The sequence below is a fragment of the Nerophis ophidion genome, linkage group LG13 (genome assembly GCF_033978795.1).
Source record: "Nerophis ophidion isolate RoL-2023_Sa linkage group LG13, RoL_Noph_v1.0, whole genome shotgun sequence".
In the NCBI taxonomy this organism is placed as follows: Eukaryota; Metazoa; Chordata; class Actinopteri; order Syngnathiformes; family Syngnathidae; genus Nerophis; species Nerophis ophidion.
Window position 1 is genome coordinate 15039604 of NC_084623.1, and position 18056 is coordinate 15057659.

At 41.9% G+C, this 18056-nt stretch overlaps 1 protein-coding gene across 1 annotated transcript in view; it reads right to left on the reverse strand.

Moving 5' to 3' along the window:
* The window catches only part of dnah7 (dynein, axonemal, heavy chain 7), a 196503-nt gene that overhangs the window by 130549 nt on the left and 47898 nt on the right, over positions 1-18056 (reverse strand). Inside the window, exons 31-35 of the mRNA XM_061918446.1 lie at positions 17180-17329; positions 16437-16619; positions 11919-12095; positions 11658-11789; positions 347-568 (exon numbers count right to left, since the gene is read on the reverse strand). Coding sequence (XP_061774430.1) covers positions 347-568; positions 11658-11789; positions 11919-12095; positions 16437-16619; positions 17180-17329 — 864 coding nt within the window. The remainder of the gene's footprint in view (positions 1-346; positions 569-11657; positions 11790-11918; positions 12096-16436; positions 16620-17179; positions 17330-18056) is intronic.

Here is an 18056-nt window from a genome sequence, read left to right on the forward strand (position 1 = left end):
CAGTAAACTGGCTATGAAAGCGTTAAAACATACCGGTGTAGTGAGTTTACATTATTCACCCAAGGAACTTCAGTTATCAGAGAGTTCCGGTCGGACGGTTTATCACGGGACACATTTCTGGCCTTGTTGTTGTTTCCGGATGAGGAGATGCTGCTCCGTTATTGGTTTAAGTAAACACATTTCAATGGTCAAATCAACATTGCAACCTGACTTTGATTAAATGTCGTCAAAAAGCATGTTGTTTCAATGTTAACTTTGACTTGCTCAACGTCAGGTTCTAATTCAACAGGTTTTTAATGTTGTTTCAATGTCTTGTGTCTGCTGGGATAAGAGGACGAATACAAACCTCTTTGATGAATCGATATTGGTATATTGTTCCCTCAGTGGGGAGGGGCACAGTCAGTTGTTTGGTTGGAGCCTCCACAGTGTTCAGGAGGCCATGACAAGTCCGCGTCTCCTGACTTAGGGGACCTTTCAGTATCTCCCTTGCCAATGCATCAAATTTCACCCGGCCTGCATCGTTACAGCTTGCACCCACAGACCACGCCAGGCAGAAGACAAAGATACCCTGTGTGAGATGACAAATCAGTCACTACCGTCTTTCAATGTCAACAGAGCATCAGTGAATTAGCTACTTTGTATCACACCAAGTTGGTCTATATCAGGGGCGCTCACACTTTTTCTGCAGAGGAGCTACTTTTCAATTGACCAAGTCGAGGAGATCGACCTCATTCCTATTTATAATTTATATTTATTTATTTATGAAAGAGACATTTTTGTTAACAAGTTAATGGTGTTTAATGATAATACAAGCATGTTTAACACACATAGATTCCTTTCTTTCATGAAGACAAGAATATAAGTTGGTGTATTTGATTCTGATGACTTGCATTGATTGGAATTAGACAGTGGTGCTGATAACGTCCGCATTTTAAATTGGAGGAAAAAAAAAGTCCTCCTTTCTGTCCAATACCACATGAAAGTGGTTGGATTTGGCATCTCATTTGTCCAACTTGCATACTCGTTTTTAAACACTTTGTTATGAGAGTAGCATATGTGTGTGGCCCTTTAATGTCTGGCAGCAGGTGAGTGACGTCAGTGACTGTGCGGGTGGGCAAGCAAGTGAGAAAGCGGTCGCTGAGGGCGGGGGAGAAATACATTGGCATCAAACTCCGTAGCTTGCTAGCTTGTGCACGCTAGCTTTCGGAGACTCTTATTTTGTTAGCACAGGCAGGATGAAACAGGTCTTTTATGGTGAAGACAGGAACTGTGCAGTCGGTCTTTAGAGTTTTGACAGTAGGTACGGAGTCTCTAGAAATAAAATGTGTTTCTCTGCGTCCGCCCTGTTAGTGATTTTTTTCTTAAATATGAGCTCGCAGCAGCCAGCGTCATCTCACAAGATCCTCGGGTGCCGAGAATGTCAAACAACTGACGAAAGTGAAGTCTTGGTATGATTGATGATTGCTCATTTTTATGTATATTTTTTAATGCCTGGGTTGAGATCGACTGACACACCCTCCGAGATCGACCAGTCGATCGCGATCGACATAATGCCCACCCCTGGTCTATATAGTGCAACGTTGCAATTAGCTGGGGAGCATACATCCAGAAAAACAGTTGAGATAAGCTATCTTCTGAATCAGAATAGTTTTTGTTCCCATTGTTTGAGAACGGGTTCACAAACTAGGAATTTTTCTTGGGGCAATCGTGCAACATAAAACACATATAACACAGAATAGGTAATACAAATAGCTGTAATTGATCTATCAGATCTTGTTATTGTTCATGTGCCTGATGGCTGAGGGGGAAAAACTGTTCAGATGGCGGGAGGTGTGGGTCTGGATGGACCGTTGTCTCCTGCCTGAGGGGAGAGGGGAGAATAGTTTGTGTTCAGGGTGAGAAGAGTCAGGTGCGATCCGACATTCGGTAATAAAAAGAGCTGTAACTGAGCTATCAGATCTTGTTATTGTTCATGTGCCTGATGGCCGAGGGGAAAAAACTGTTCAGATGGCGGGAGGTGTGGGTCTGGATGGACCGTAGTCTCCTGCCTGAGGGGAGAGGGGAGAATAGTCTGTGTTCAGGGTGAGAAGAGTCAGGTGCGATCCGACCCACACGCCTCCTGATCCTGGAGGAGAACAGGTCCTGGAGGGATGGGAGCTTGCTGCCAATCACCTTCTCAGCAGTACGTACGATGCGCTGCAGTCGATGCTTATCCTGGACTGTGGCGGCGGGGAACCACACGGTGATGGAGGAGGTGAGGATGGACTCGATGATGGCTGAGTAAAACTGCACCAGCATCTCGGTCGGCACGTTAAGATTCCTCAGCTGCCGCAGGAAGTACATCCTCTGCTGGGCCTTCTTAATGAGGGAGCTGATGGCCGGCTCCCACTTGAGGTCCTGGGTGATGGTGGTGCCCAAGATACAGGAAGGAGTCCACAATGGAGACGGGGGTTGGAGAGTCAATCAGGGTGAGGGGGATGGGACTTTCCTGAAGTCCATGATCATCTCCACTGTTTTCTGGGCGTTCAGCTCCAGGTTGTTGAGCCTGCACCAGAACGCCAGCCGGTCCACCTTGCTCCTGTAATCGGCATAGCTCGGTTGGTAGAGTGGCCGTGCCAGCAACTTGAGGGTTGCAGGTTCGATTCCCGCTTGTGCAATCCTAGTTACTGCCGTTGTGTCCTTGGGCAAGACACTTTACCCACCTGCTCCCAGTGCCACCCACACTGGTTTAAATGTAACTTAGATATTGGGTGTCACTATGTAAAGCGCTTTGAGTGACTTGAGAAAAGCGCTATATAAATATAATTCACTTCACTTCACGTGTCGCCATCCAAGATGAGCCCGATGAGGGTAGTGTCGTTCGCAAACTTGAGCAGCTTTACGGACTGGTAACTGGAGGTGCACCACTGGGTATACAGGGAGAAGAACCAGGGGGGAAGCACACAGCTCTGAGGAGTACCAGTGTTCATGGTTCGACTGTCCGAGACAATCTTCTGTGACGATCTGTGACATTAACGTATTTTATGTTTCCTTAGTTGGTGTTTATTTCCCTTCAGCGCTCTTATTTTAGTTTCACTTCCTGCTTGTCTCCATGAGCGCCATTTCCCTTCACCTGCCGCTGATTGGCAGCCAGGCCACACCAGTTGTCAATCACCTGGTTGCTATTTATGCCTGCCTCGCCCTCCAGTCAGGGCTCGATGGTTGTTTCATGTTTCCTGTTTCCTGCTTCCCGTTTTCCCTGTGTGCATTTACCAGTTGCACTATTTCCTTTTTGACATAAAAGTCATGTTGACCGACGCGACCTGACAGAATCATTGAGTCAAATACGAACCCCGCAGGGATTTGGTGGGCTGTCTGAAGGCAACAAATGGCTGTTTGGGAGAAAGCCGCAGACGAGAAGTATACCCGCTTGGTCTCTTTGATGGACAAGCTCTGTGACTTGAGTACTGCACGGTCTGGTTCTTCGGTTCCCTCCCGTCCCTGTCGTCTGTTCCGGGGGAACGGCCAGAATCGGCAAGACCCGAGACCTCCCTAGGTTCCTGCCCCGCTCCCTCAGTCTTTCTTGAGATGTCTGGAATCCATCCCTTAAGGGAAGGGGCTAAGGTCAGCTGTGCGACAGGGAAAGCACAGCTCTCAGCTCTTCAAGTGAGGCCATCGCAGACGCCAGCTGTGGACACACCTACAGCCCAGCCGCCTGCGGTTCCAGGTATGGACACGCCGACAGCCCAGCCGCCTGCTGCTCCAGCATATAAACACCATCCTGGTCTCCAGCGGGCTGTCCTACTGATCTGCCCTGATCTTAGGTCATCAACCTGCCGTGGACTGCAGATGGGACCTAGATATTGGTTACGATTTGGCACCTTTTAATTGAAAAGTTTAGCTGGTGGGACTGGCCAAAGTTAAGTAGGAGAAAATGTGGCCCGGTAGCAAATGCGTCACGGACCGGTGCCTGTCCCCGGACCGGTGGTTGGGGACCACTGCTCTAAGTAGTAAAAAACGGCAAGTACGAGGTGGCTAACAATTCAGATAACTGGAGTAAGCTATTCCGTCCATAAAGCCCTTTAAAAAAACGCCACCAATACTTAATTTACATTTCGTAACCTTGAAAAAACAAATAAAAAGTATTAGTCATATTGTTATTATAATAGCTAACGCTGACGATCTATTTTTAGTGGCGTTAGAGTGTTAACTAGCTAATGCTGCTGGAATTACATATTGAGCCGGTGAGCTCCAGCATGGCCACTGAGCTGGTGAAAGTTAATTCTAGATTATAAAATCGTGCCTCTCACCTGGTACTATCCAGAAGGATGTAGAATAGGTGGAATATTGCGCACATGGCAAAAGAGAAAGACACATCGCAAGTGTAAACAGAGTCCACACGCATGCAAAATTAGGTTTTACTATCCTATATTTTGGCACTGTTTTTAACGCCACATTTCTTATTCATTCATTTATATTCAATATTAATCTGTTCAGATCCAGGCTATGGAGCCTACTCTGGCTGGGGTACAACTAGGCGATATATCGATACAATCGATATATCGCAGGTTTGTCTCTGTGCGATATGGAAAATGACTATATCGTGATATTCGAGTATACGTTCTCACGCAGTTGCTTTGAGCTGCAGGCATTAAACTGCATGCGTTTCCCACTCGTTCTTGTCTCTCCTTCTCACAGAGACGTAAAACAAGCGTACCTTCTTACACACGTCACGTGTGCAACGTCATATGCTCCCTCGGAGCTGACAGGTAGCAACATGGTAACATTAGCTGTGATGCTAACGGTGCGGTGCGAGTGGTAATACAAGACAGAAAAGGTGTGAATCTGGTAACAAATGGGGGAAGAATTAATTCCCAAGAAAAACAACACGGGGTCCATCGTCTGGCGGTGGTTTGGCTTCAAGAGGGAAGATGTTGAACATTTATGGGGAATAAGCGTTGCTACAAAAAGTAGGACCACTGCTAATGTAGCATCATTTAAAAAGTCACCCGCTAGAGAATGAAGAGTGCTTGAAACTCTGCATGTCAACATCTGTTCGGTGCCACACAAACAAAATGCCGAAGCAACTATTTCTAGATCTACACCGTATTAAAAAAAATTTCAACAACAGAAGGAGATAACGTCCGCAAGAACCTACCACATAGCGAAGGACATACACTATTCGATTTCCTATTAGGCAGCTCATTGTTAGTTGACAGTTATTGAAATATCTTGTGTGACATCATGCACAAAAGTGCACTTTATTTGTTTTAAACTATTGTAGTGGCGTTCTGTACAAAAAGTGCACTTTAATTTAGTGTTGATTTGATAAGTCATCTTGGTGACATCATGCACACAAGTGCACTTATAGCTTGTTTTAAAATGTCTCTGACAATCTTGCAATTTCTGTTTTGGAAATGACATCAGTGTTTGTGCCACTGCTTAATAACTGTTTAATAAATGCAGTTTTGGTAAATTTACTTGGTTGTGATATTCCTCTGTGCATGAAAGTTTAAAATGAGCATATATCAATGCAGTATGAATAAGAATGTTTTAATGTAGACACACAGAATCATCATACTGCTGTGATTATATGCATCAAGTGTTCATTCAAGGCTAAGGCAAAATATTGAGATATATATCGTGTATCGGGACATGGCCTAAAATATTGAGATAATAATAAAAGGCCATATCCCCCTGCCCTAGGTACAACCAGTCACTCATATGGGACATACAGTAAGTCGGGATCAAACCCAGAACCTCCGGGCTGTCGTGTCACGTTACTCAAACAATTCAACAGCAGTGGACTGAAACTACTGGAATTAGGGCTTTAATAACAAGTGATATAATGCAATAAAAGTTGACTTGTATGTATTTTTTGTTTTAAAAAAGATAGCATTACTGTATTGCATGCTCCAATTAGTAAACAGACATAAACACCAGCAACTAGCAGATATGTCTTTGTTGCGAAAGAGAAAAGAAAAAAGAAAAAACAGCAGGATTGCTGTATGATTTGCAAATGATTCTTAGTCCCATGTCACACCCTGCTGTTAAAAGGTTGATTAATTGAACAGTGTAATAATGACAGGATGAAAAAGATGGGAGCTGGTGCACATATAGGATTTTTATAGTGAAAGGCTCCATGGGTGATAACAGCAGTCTTCTAAAGACGTGATTCAATGGCAAAGAAATATAATTGCACTTCATGCAGAGAGTGGAAGAAAGGGTTCATCTACCAAAATAAGTGTCCTGTTATTAGACACACAGAGACAGTGTGCAAAAGAGGAAAGTTGATTCATCAGTGTCCAGTACATTATGTGTTGTGTATTTCAAAGGGAAAATGTGTTAGTAGTTTCACAAAACAGCTACGTTAATCTGCAAGTTTTTGTAGTTCTGGATAGACAGAAAAAGTGAGTATAAATCCAAAAATCGACCGCCTCTGTGTTGAGTTCTTCACCCCAAGCAGGTCAAATAGGCTCCATCACGCTCATGACTATAACAATGTTGAGTAGTACAAAATTAATAAAGATGATCTAATCTTATTGTTTTGCAGCTTGGTGTTATGTAATGTCTATTAATTTTAGTGTCCAATTAATTTAAACCAGTGTTTTTTTTTACTATTTTCACAAAGTACCCTCTCAGAAAACACTTGGCTAGTTCGTTTTATGTCTTAATTGTTTATTTTGGGGTTGACTACAGCCTACAGGATTCGGATTGTAACGACTTCCATTGAAGGCTGATAATGATAAACCTTTGAAACGGCTTGAGTCACGTTATTCAAATATCTAAGGTTATTTTTGACGTACCACTAGATGAAGCCTGCGTACCACGGTTTGAGAATCTCTGATGTAAACAACACAAAAGTTGCTTATATCAGTGAGGGTGTGCCGATTCGATATTGAAATCAGTCCGATATTAGCAAAAAACAAGCACAGTGGGGAAAAAAAGTATTTAGTCAGCCACCGATTGTGCAAGTTCTCCCACTTAAAATGATGACAGAGGTCTGTAATTTTCATCATAGGTACACTTTAACTGTGAGAGACAGAATGTGAAAAAAAAAATCCAGGAATTCACATTGTAGGAATTTTTAAGAATTTATTTGTAAATTATGGTGGAAAATAAGTATTTGGTCAACCATTCAAAGCTCTCACTGATGGAAGGAGGTTTTGGCTCAAAATCTCACGATACATGGCCCCATTCATTCTTTCCTTAACACGGATCAATCTTCCTGTCCCCTTAGCAGAAAAACAGCCCCAAAGCATGATGTCTCCACCCCCATGCTTCACAGTAGGTATGGTGCTCTTGGGATGCAACTCTGTATTCTTCTTCCTCCAAACACGACGAGTTGAGTTTAGACCAAAAAGTTCTATTTTGGTTTCATCTGACCACATGACATTCTTCCAATCCTCTGCTGTATCATTCATGTATCCATTTTTGTACAAACTCAACTCGTCGTGTTTGGAGGAAAAAGAATACTGAGTTGCATCCCAAGAACACCATAATTGCCGTGAAACGTGGTGGTGGAAACATCATGCTTTGGGGCTGTTTTTCTGCTAAGGGGACAGGACGATTGAGCCGTGTTAAGGAAAGAATGAATGGGGCCATGTATCGTGAGATTTTGAGCCAAAACCTCCTTCCATCAGTGAGAGCTTTGAATGGTTGACCAAATACTTATTTTCCACCATAATTTACAAACAAATTCTTTAAAATTCTTACAATGTGAATTCCTGGATTTTTTTTTCACATTCTGTCTCTCACAGTTGAAGTGTACCTATGTTGAAAATTACAGACCTCTGTCATCATTTTAAGGGGGAGAACTTGCACAATCGGTGGTTGACTAAATATTTTTTTGCCTCACTGTATATAATACATATCGGCTTGTATTTAAAATCTCTGATACAAAGTTCAAAAGCCAGTTAACATCTAAATGTCCCCCAAAAAGCACACTAGGTAGGTCTTTTCTTGTATTTTAGTGAAGTAATTTACAAAAGTTAACATAGTAGGCCAAACACAACTAGGAGCTAGCAGCTACACAACAGCAAAGCGCACAATAGCACACAAGCTAGACATACATACATAATAGGTGTTCTTAATTGAAAAACTAAATTCAGTCTGAAACACAAGACCCATCAATATATAATAATTATTATAATTATCAAATAATTATAGTTGCATACTACTTACAGATACAAAGTCTCCAAGGCAGAAGCGTATTAGAAAGAACTCAGTAACAAACGCGTCCGCATCACTGAACATTTGAAGCCTTCCATTTACCTCGGAAGTTGGAAGTTGGAGCTGGTAATGACGTCACAGCCGAGTTGCTAGCGTCCAGTTACGAGGTCGGATATCAAGAGGGCTGCATCCATTTAAAGCTATTTTTGCACTTGCCTTGTCCAAATATAAACAACCAATAGAAAAACATGCACTCTTTCTGCAAGCTTCAAACACGGTGGATAAAAAGGAAACACGGACGCTATTGCCAGCAACGTAGAAGGTATAAAACACATGAGACAAATTTAGCTTACACTTAAGTAACATTACCATTAGAGATGTCCGATAATGGCTTTTTTGCCAATTTCCGATATTCCGATATTGTCCAACTCGTAAACTTTTACAAGTGTGCTATCAGCAGTGTCCTCACCTACGGCTTTTTAGTGTGGTTTGCTGGCTGCACTAAAACAAACCAACAGGCCCTCCAGCGAGTGGTTAAAACGCCGGGGAAAATTACAAGGACTATACTCTCAAAGATGAGCGCCATGTACACAGCTCGCTGCTTAAAAGCCTACTGAAACCCACTACTACCCACGCCGCAGTCTGATAGTTTATATATCAATGATGAAATATTAACATTGCAACACATGCCAATACGGCCTTTTTAGTTTCCTAAATTGCAGTTTTAAATTTCCTGGGACTTTTCGCGTAATGTTGACGTGTACGCGTGACGTCACGGGCTGTTATGAATATGAGCGCTGCACACACACACACAGCTAAAAGTCGTCTGCTTTAATCGCATAATTACACAGTATTTTGGACATCTGTGTTGCTGAATCTTTTGCAATTTGTTCAATTAATATTGGAGAAGTCAAAGTAGAACAATGAAATTGGGAAGCTTTAGCCTTTAGCCACACAAACACACGGTGATTCCTTGTTTAAAATTCACGGAGTTGAAACTTTACAATGGATCCCGACCACTTGTCAACCAGCAGGTTTCGGTGAGAAAATTGTGGTTAAAAAGTCGCCACTTACCGGATATCAGCTGAGCTTCTGCCTCCCGTACAGCTGCCGTCAACTTCCCTGAGACACTGCGCGTCAACACACAGCCATGGACGTACACTTCCAACTATCAGGTACTGTTTAACTCACTAAAACACTAGCAACACAATAGAAAAATAAGGGATTTTCCAGAATTATCCTAGTAAATATCTCTTTAAAACATATGAATCCGTCTCAATGCAACGCGATTGCAATTTTTTCTAGTCCGTCGCTATCAATATCCTCGAACACGAATCTTTCATCCTCGCTCAAATTAATGGGGGAATTGTCGTTTTCTCGGTCCGAATAGCTGTTTTTGTTGGAGGCTCCCATTAAAATCAATGTGAATATGTGAGGAGCCATCAATATGTGACGTCATCTTCTGCGACTTCCGGTAGAGGCAGGGCTTTTCTCCAGTCGCGAACTTTATCGTGGATGTTCTTTACTAAATCCTTTCAACAAAAATATGGCAATATCGCGAAATGATCAAGTATGACACATAGAATGGACCTGCTATCCCCGTTTAAATAAGAAAATCTCATTTCAGTAGGCCTTTAAAGCGAGTACACAACATCCTAAAGGACAGATACCATCCAGCACATGGCCTCTTCAACCTGCTACCCTCTGGAAGAAGGTATTGATCGATTCGCGCCAGGACCACCAGCATGTCTCACAGTCTGTATCCCCAGGCTGTGAGACTGCTAAATGAACAGCATGCCCCTTTACTGCCCCCGACCATCTTATTACCTCACTCTTCACCACCTCAATAATTGTGCTCCGGACATTGCATTGCTGCAGCATCAACGCAACACCCATCAGACATCTGACTGTTCCCACCCCCCACGTCCCTCTATACGCGTTCTCATAGACAAATGCTTAACTGTAAACTAAGGTCAACCTGCACATCAATGCAGTTTCTATGCCGCTGGACAAAGCTCAAACGAAATATTGTTGACATGTATGACTTAAGTGTTATTTATGACAATGACAATAAAGGAATTGATTAATTACAGATTCCGATATCAACCGATACCGATATATTCAGTGATGGAATTAACACATTATTATGCCTAATTTTGTTGTGATGCCCTGCTGGATGCATTAAACAATGTAACAAAGTTATTCAAAATAAATCAACTCAAGTTATGAAAAAAATGCCAACATGGCACTTCCATATTTATTATTGAAGTCACAAAGTGCATTATTTTTTTTAAAGTGCCTCAAAACAGCAGCTTGGAATTTGGGACGTGCTCTCCCTGAGAGAGCATGAGGAGGTTGAGGTGGGCGGGGTTGAGGTGGGGGTTTGGGGGTACCGGGGGGTGTATAGTGTAGCGTCCCAGAAAAGTTAGTGCTGCAAGGGGGTCTGGGTATTGGATCTGTTTATGTTGTGTTACGGTGTGGATGTTCTCCCAAAATGTGTTTGTCATTCTTGTTTGGTGTGGGTTCACAGAGTGGCACGTATTTTTAACAGTATTAAAGTTGTTTATACGGCCACCCTCAGTGTGACCAGTATGGCTGTTGACCAAGTATGCATTGCATTCACTTGTGTGTGTGAAAAGCCATAGATATTATGTGATTGGGTCGGCATGCAAAGGCAGTCTCCTTAAGGCACGCCCCCAATTTTGTTGTCTGGGGGGAAATCGGGAGAAATTAGGGAGAATGGTTGCCCCGGGAGATTTTCGGAAGGAGCACTGTAATTCCGGAGTCTCCCGGGAAAATCGGCAGGGTTGGGAAGTATGACTGGCAGACGCAACTGCTCAGTACATCTGTGTAGCACTCCGTACAGCGGCGTTTTAAAAAGTCATAAATTTTACTTTTTGAAACCGATACCGATAATTTCCGATATTAAATTTTAAAGCATTTATCGGCCGACATCTCCAATTACCATATATAAACATCCAACAACACATCATACATGGCCGATTTAGTGCGACAAAACCTAATCAGAAGTGCCATTAGCGAATATGATAGAAGCGTATATAATTGTTTACATCCAGAGCAGCCATCTTTCAAACCAACTCAGGGTTGTTTGGAAAGCTCTGACTTTTTGAGTCAAAATTATTACCTCGAAGGGCGCTGAAATTCCGAATAAGAACTCAGAACTGCCAACTACCCGGTAAAAACGGAATGCACCATTACTGGCCACTCAGTGTCGCCAAAAAAATACCACTCCACTTCAACTTAATTAGAGACTGCATAAGTCCATTCCAGATGGTTGAATTTAAATAGGTTAGTGTTTTTCATGTGCTGAGTAACTTCCTTTGATCAAGCCTTTTGTAACATTCTGCACTACAAAATAATACAAGTATGTATGATTTGTGCCGATACATAAGGCTCCAGTATCTGCATCAGAAGTGAAACAGTTGTTTAGGGACACCCCCACTTATCTATGTGGTCATGTGTTTCTTAAACAGTTGTTTACAAACCTCCAACCAAGAGCAGACATCATTGTCATTCATGCGCTTCATTATTGCTGCATCATGGAACTCATCCATCATGCAGTCCATTAAGTTCATCAAGGCTTTGACGAGATTGCTTTCAGAGGTTGGCGACAACTCCTGAAAACAAGAAAAAACAACAACAGCTAGACCCCCAACTCAATACAAAGTAAGATTCGCTGACTAAACGAGCAATCAAAACACATGAAATGAGTCCAAATCTCTGTTTAAATTGACTTTCTACATTACCGTGGTGGCTTTCTGAATGAGCTCCAGGCAGGCCGGCAAAATACGTTCAAAAAGGCCTTTAATGAGTTCCTTGTGGGCTGCACTGACTGTGCTTGGCAGAACATTGAACCAGGACATCATTAGAGGATGCCAGCCAAGCATATGAGGCTCCATGTAGATCATTCCACAACGTGACACCTGCAACAAACATGAGCAATTTAAGTCCCATCTGAAAACACATACATATATCAACCACTCATAGGATGACAGGCTGAAAATTCACATTTCCAAGCAAACCATCCTGCCAAAACTGCAGCTGTTTGTTGTAAGCAGGTTATCGATAAATGTGGAATACTAGTTAGGTACAACTGATGAAGGCTGTTTAGGGCTTCACGGTGGCAGAGGGGTTAGTGCGTCTTCCTCACAATACGAAGGTCCTGCAGTCCTGGGTTCAAATCCAGGCTCGGGATCTTTCTGTGTGGAGTTTGCATGTTCTCCCCGTGAATGCGTGGGTTCCCTCCGGGTACTCCGGCTTCCTCCCACTTCCAAAGACATGCACCTGGGGATAGGTTGATTGGCAACACTAAATTGGCCCTAGTGTGTGAATGTGAGTGTGAATGTTGTCTGTCTATCTGTGTTGGCCCTGCGATGAGGTGGCGACTTGTCCAGGGTGTACCCTGCCTTTCGCCCGATTGTAGCTGAGATAGGCGCCAGCGCCCCCCGCGACCCCGAAAGGGAATAAGCGGTAGAAAATGGATGGATGGATGGATGATGAAGGCTGTTTTAAGATATTTGACAATTTCCCAGCAGAACCATGTGTTTGGTTGGCTCTGCCCCATTCATACATTTATGTTATGTTGCACATTTCACGGTTGTGATCAAAATTATTCAACCCCCACACTATTTTGGTGTTTTAGCAAGTTGGACATTTATTCCGTATTTTGTTTATAGTCATATCAAATAAAGAAGTATCAAATAGACAAATGCAACTTAAATTGTAACACTGTATTTTACAAAATACCAAAAAAAGGAAATCTTTCTTAATATCTCATTGACAAAATGATTCAACCCCCTAGTTACATGCATCTTTAGTACTTAGTAGAACACCCTTTGGCAGTAATTACATCCTTCAAACGTGATACATAACCGGACACAAGCTTCTTGCAACGATCTACAAGTATTTTAGCCCATTCCTCTTGGGCAAAGGCTTCCAGTTCATTCATATTCTCGGGCTTGCGTGCTGCAACTGCCTTCTTCAAGTCCCACCACAGATTTTCTATAGGATTTAGGTCTGGCGACTGTGACGGCCACTCCAGAGTCTTCCAGCCCTTCTTCTGCAACTACTCTGACGTTGATTTGGAAGTATGCTTGGGATCGTTGTCCTGTTGGAAGGTCCAACGTCTCCTAAGCCTCAGCTTCGTCACTGACTTCATGACATTTGCAGCTAATATATCCTGGTAGGAAATAGAATTCATAATGCCTTGAACGCGCTGGAGATTCCTGGTACCTGAGGCAGAGAAACAGTCCCAGAGCATGATTGACCCCCCACCATGCTTAACAGTAGGAAAGGTGTTTTTCTCTTTGTAAGCTTAATTTTTTTCTCCTCCAGAGATAACGTTGATTCGTAGGCCCAAAGAGTTCCAGTTTTGTCTCATCACTCCATAGAGCAGTTTCCCAAAACCTTTGGGATTTGTCCAGATGATTTTTGGCATACTGGAGTCACTTTTTCTTGTGCGCCTGGGCGTTCTGGCATGGAGGCCTTCATCTCGTAGTGCAGGCCTTATTATCTGGGACGAAACCTGCGTACCCCCCTCTGCAATGTCCTGTTGTAGTTCCTCAGCTGTTACCCGGGGGTTTTTCATCACTGTACTGCACACAGCTTCCTCTTTCTACCACACCCAGGTAGAGTTTCCACTGTGCTTTTAGCTTTAAACTTGCAAATTATGCTCCCAACTGTGTCTCTTGGAATGTGTAATGTCTTTGCTATTTTCTTATATCCATATCCTTTCTTATGAAGAGAAATTACCTCCTCTCTTGACTTCTTTGACCACTCCCTGGACTTCACCACCATGTTGCAAATACACCATTGACCATCTAAAAGAAGCTGAGCGTCACAGTCTTTTTCAATCAGTTTAGTTAATGCTCGTTATGGTTCTAATCACATTTACAGGTGTTTTCAACACCTGATTGAAAAGACCTTATTCAAATTCTGTTCTTAAGAGTTATGATCTTTAAGGGGTTGAATAATTTTTGATATGATTATAAACAAAATACGGAATAAATGTCCAACTTGCTAAAACACCTATGTGGGGGTTGAATAATTTTGATCACAACTGTATGACTAAACTAGATCAGAAAGAAAAGTCCTTTCACATTCATATGGGGCTTCAGGAATGTATCGTCCCTGAAATAAATTAAAGTATCAATAATCCTTTAATGCAGAGGTTACAGGAGAACTACTGTAGTCCTGAATTCATTTTCAGCATTTGTGTTATTTTGAAGCAGTGGCATCTCTCCCAGTATGCACCTTCAGCCCCGCGGCTACAGGAGTGCCCCCATTACACATACACCATACACATAAATCCTGTTCATGTCTGGGGGCTTTTTTAAATAATATTGGAGCCCAGCGGGTAATATAGGATGGAGGGTCGCTTTCAAATAATCGAACATTTGACGATCCGATTCGTAGGAGTCTGATTCGAAGATCAACTTAACAGTCAAATTGTCTGATATTTAACTCTCCGTAATATTGTGTTTATTTTATTAGAATACTCCATAAACGGTGTGAATCTATGGTCACCTAACAGTTTGATCCGATTCCAATTCCTGGGTTGACGATTTTATTCAGAATCGATTCTCAATTCAACACAATTCTTAATGGTTTTTTTCTCCCTTATGGAGGGGGGGAGGGGGACAGGTCCGGTGGCCATGGACGAAGTACTGGCTGTCCAGAGTCGGGACCCAGGATGGACTGCCTGCTTGTGCATCAGTTGGGGACATCTCTGCGTTCCTGATCCGCCTCCGCTTGGGATGGTTTCCTGCTGGCTCCACTATGGACGGGACTCCCGCTAGTATATTGGATCCACTTTGGACTGTACTCTCACCGTTATTTTGGATCCACTATGGACTGGACTTTCACAGTATTATGTTAGACCCGCTTGACATCCATAGCTTTCGGTCTCCCCTAGGGGCCGGGGGGGTTGCCCACATATGCGGTCCTCTCCAAGGTTTCTCATAGTCATCATTGTCACTGTCATCGACGTCCCACTGGGGTGAGTTTTTCCTTGCCCTTATGTGGGTTCTGTACCGAAGATGTCGTTGTGGTTTGTGCAGCCTTTTGAGACACTTGTGATTTAGGGCTGTATAAATAAACATTGATTGATTGATTTTTTTGGACAATTAATTTTTTGTGTTTGAATTTTGCCTTTTTTTTTTCACATCAAATAATGCTAAATATTTCATTGAATAACTATTTGTGAGCAAATTGTGTGTTTAAAAACTATTGTGTTAAAAAAAGTTACTGCATAAAAATTCAGTTACATAAATTAAGTGTAAAAAAAAAGCTTTCGTATTAAAGACAAAAATTAACCTGCATGGATTCTTGATTCAAACTGATCCACGATATGTATTATTTGGTGTCATCATTTTTAAGACATTAGGTTACAAGTTAAAAAAGTTCCTTCTAGTTGCATGGTTCCATCCATCCATCCCTTTTCTACCGCTCGTCCCTCTCGGACTTGCACGGGTTGCTGGAGCCTATCCCAGCTGCACTCGGACGGAAGGCAAATGTTTTTTGTTGTGTTTTTTTTTTTTAAACGATTTTTAAAAATTAAGAATCGATTTAGAATCGGGATTAATTAGGAATGGGGATTTGAATGTGAATACATTTTTTGGTCCACTTCTACTGTAGAAAATCTGCATTCTTCTCCTTTTGGCCACACCTATTGCGATTGGTCAGCGGTTGAGACATGCACCCCTTAAACGTTTACTGCTAATGGTTACCAGCAAACAGTGAATAATATATTTGAGATATAGATATGATATCAATATATCTTATATCATAAAACAATAAATGATATCAGAGATATTGGATGTAAATGGATTAATATTGTTTTGTTCAGGAATTAAGGCAGAGGAGCAGTGACTATAAAGTAGGTCTTTATTGCTCCCTAGAAAACAACACATTTTCCAATTGCTGCCTTGCTCCAAATTAAATATCCTTTTTTTTTTTTTAATTGGAATAAACACTTTTTGGCTGACATTTTTGAGGAAAAGCAACCAGCGGTAGTGCCATTCATGGAAGTCCTTGTACAAAAGAGAAAGGCATAAAAATGAAACCTGGAATAACTGCAAAACACACGTCAGTGTGCATAATATTCATAGAGAAATAATTGTTGCGGAACAATTTTTTTTTTTACTTATTTAGAGAACTTTTGCAGTCATGAAGTGTACAAATGTATGTTTAGTTGCAGTTACAGTATATCCACCCTTGAAAAAGCAATGCAGTTGCACGTGCAGGAATGTGAACACGTCTCTTACTGTAGCAGGAGAAGCCACTTCCAGGTCCATGGGTTCAAAGATGAGGCTCATTTGGGGAGACATCTGAATGATCTCACCACTCATCAGGCATAGTTTCTTATTGTCATCCAGTACAGTGTTCATATTCTCGATCCAGACTGCATCCACTGGGCCATCAAAGATTAACCATTTTCTGTCAGGGGACTGAAAACATTGAAATAAAACATTGAAAATGGAGTTGTCACCAACAGTTATGACTGAAAAATTACAAATAGTTCTATAAACGTGATATTATTGTGTCCCATGGAGCTTAAGGAGAACAAACAAAATGACCAATGCAAAAAAAGTCAGAGGGACAGTACAATGTTTGATGAATGCATCAAATAAAAGCATACAAGAAGTTGACAATACGACTCAAATCTCCGGTTCAACGAGCTGGCAGCATCTTGAATTAATACAATAAAAACAAATGGTTCGAAGCCATCTGGTGCTTGTGAAGTAAGCGAGCATGTTGTAATGTAATGATTTGACAAAAAGCATTAAGTTTATTACTTTCCACTGCTGCCGACCCAGATTGTTCAATAAAAAAAACGTAAGCATATAAATGTCTTTTACCCAAGGAGGGTAGATCCTGCAAAGTCAAAAGGCTGACAACTTGCAATTGAAAAAAATATACATTTAACATTGCATAGAAAGGTTCTTTAGTGACATCAGTTTAATGAGCATCTAAGAATTAACTCAACAAATGCATTTAACATCCTAACCTGGGAGGAAGCAAAGTTTCTGTAGCTAACGGCCAGGATGCCATCCGACCATTCGTGGGAAACTGGGTCAAACTGGCCGTACAGCTGTCCCATGGTGATTGATTTGGGGTTGATAACTGTGATCTGTACGTCATTTTCCTCCATCACACCCTTGTGGAGACATCAGAAAAAGGAGACTGTATGAATGTTTACTTACCTTGTGGCCGGAAACACAATTTTGTTTGCGTTTGTATTTTGGTTTAATATCACTCGTGTGACAACCTCGGACAGAACTATTCAACTGGTGCCCAAGATGCGGCTAATCGGAACCAGTGTGCCTTCAAAGCCCTCAAAAACAATTTCAAAGCCCTCCATCAACATTTTATATACACACTGCAACTATACATATACATATACAGTAACGAGGCCTTCTAGATTTACTAAGGTCTGACATGTTTAGCAACTTTACCAGTGGCAATAGCTAGACGAAGGTGGCGTGCGTAACTGGCAACCTGGCTGTAACACACTCACAGGCTTTTTAATTGGTCAAACGGTGGAGGGTGGTGCATCGAAATGAAACCAATAACAAGATTTTGGGGCTGAAAATATAATTTTGAAATGAGCATATCCCGGCTGAACTACCGTTATCAGTTATAGAGGCATTCATAAAAAAAATGATTTATTAATGCCTTTTGACATATCAGGGCCATTTAATGATGACTTGAGATTACATTTCTACATATAGCATCTTTTAATGTCCGATTTTCGCAGTTTATTTAGAATTTTTTTTCAAGGTTGAATGAGTAGTCTTCTTCCACTCACCTCACTGCTGCTTCATTGTGACACATTACTGCATACATGAGCCACCCTATACAGTGCAGGCCAAAAATCTCTTCTC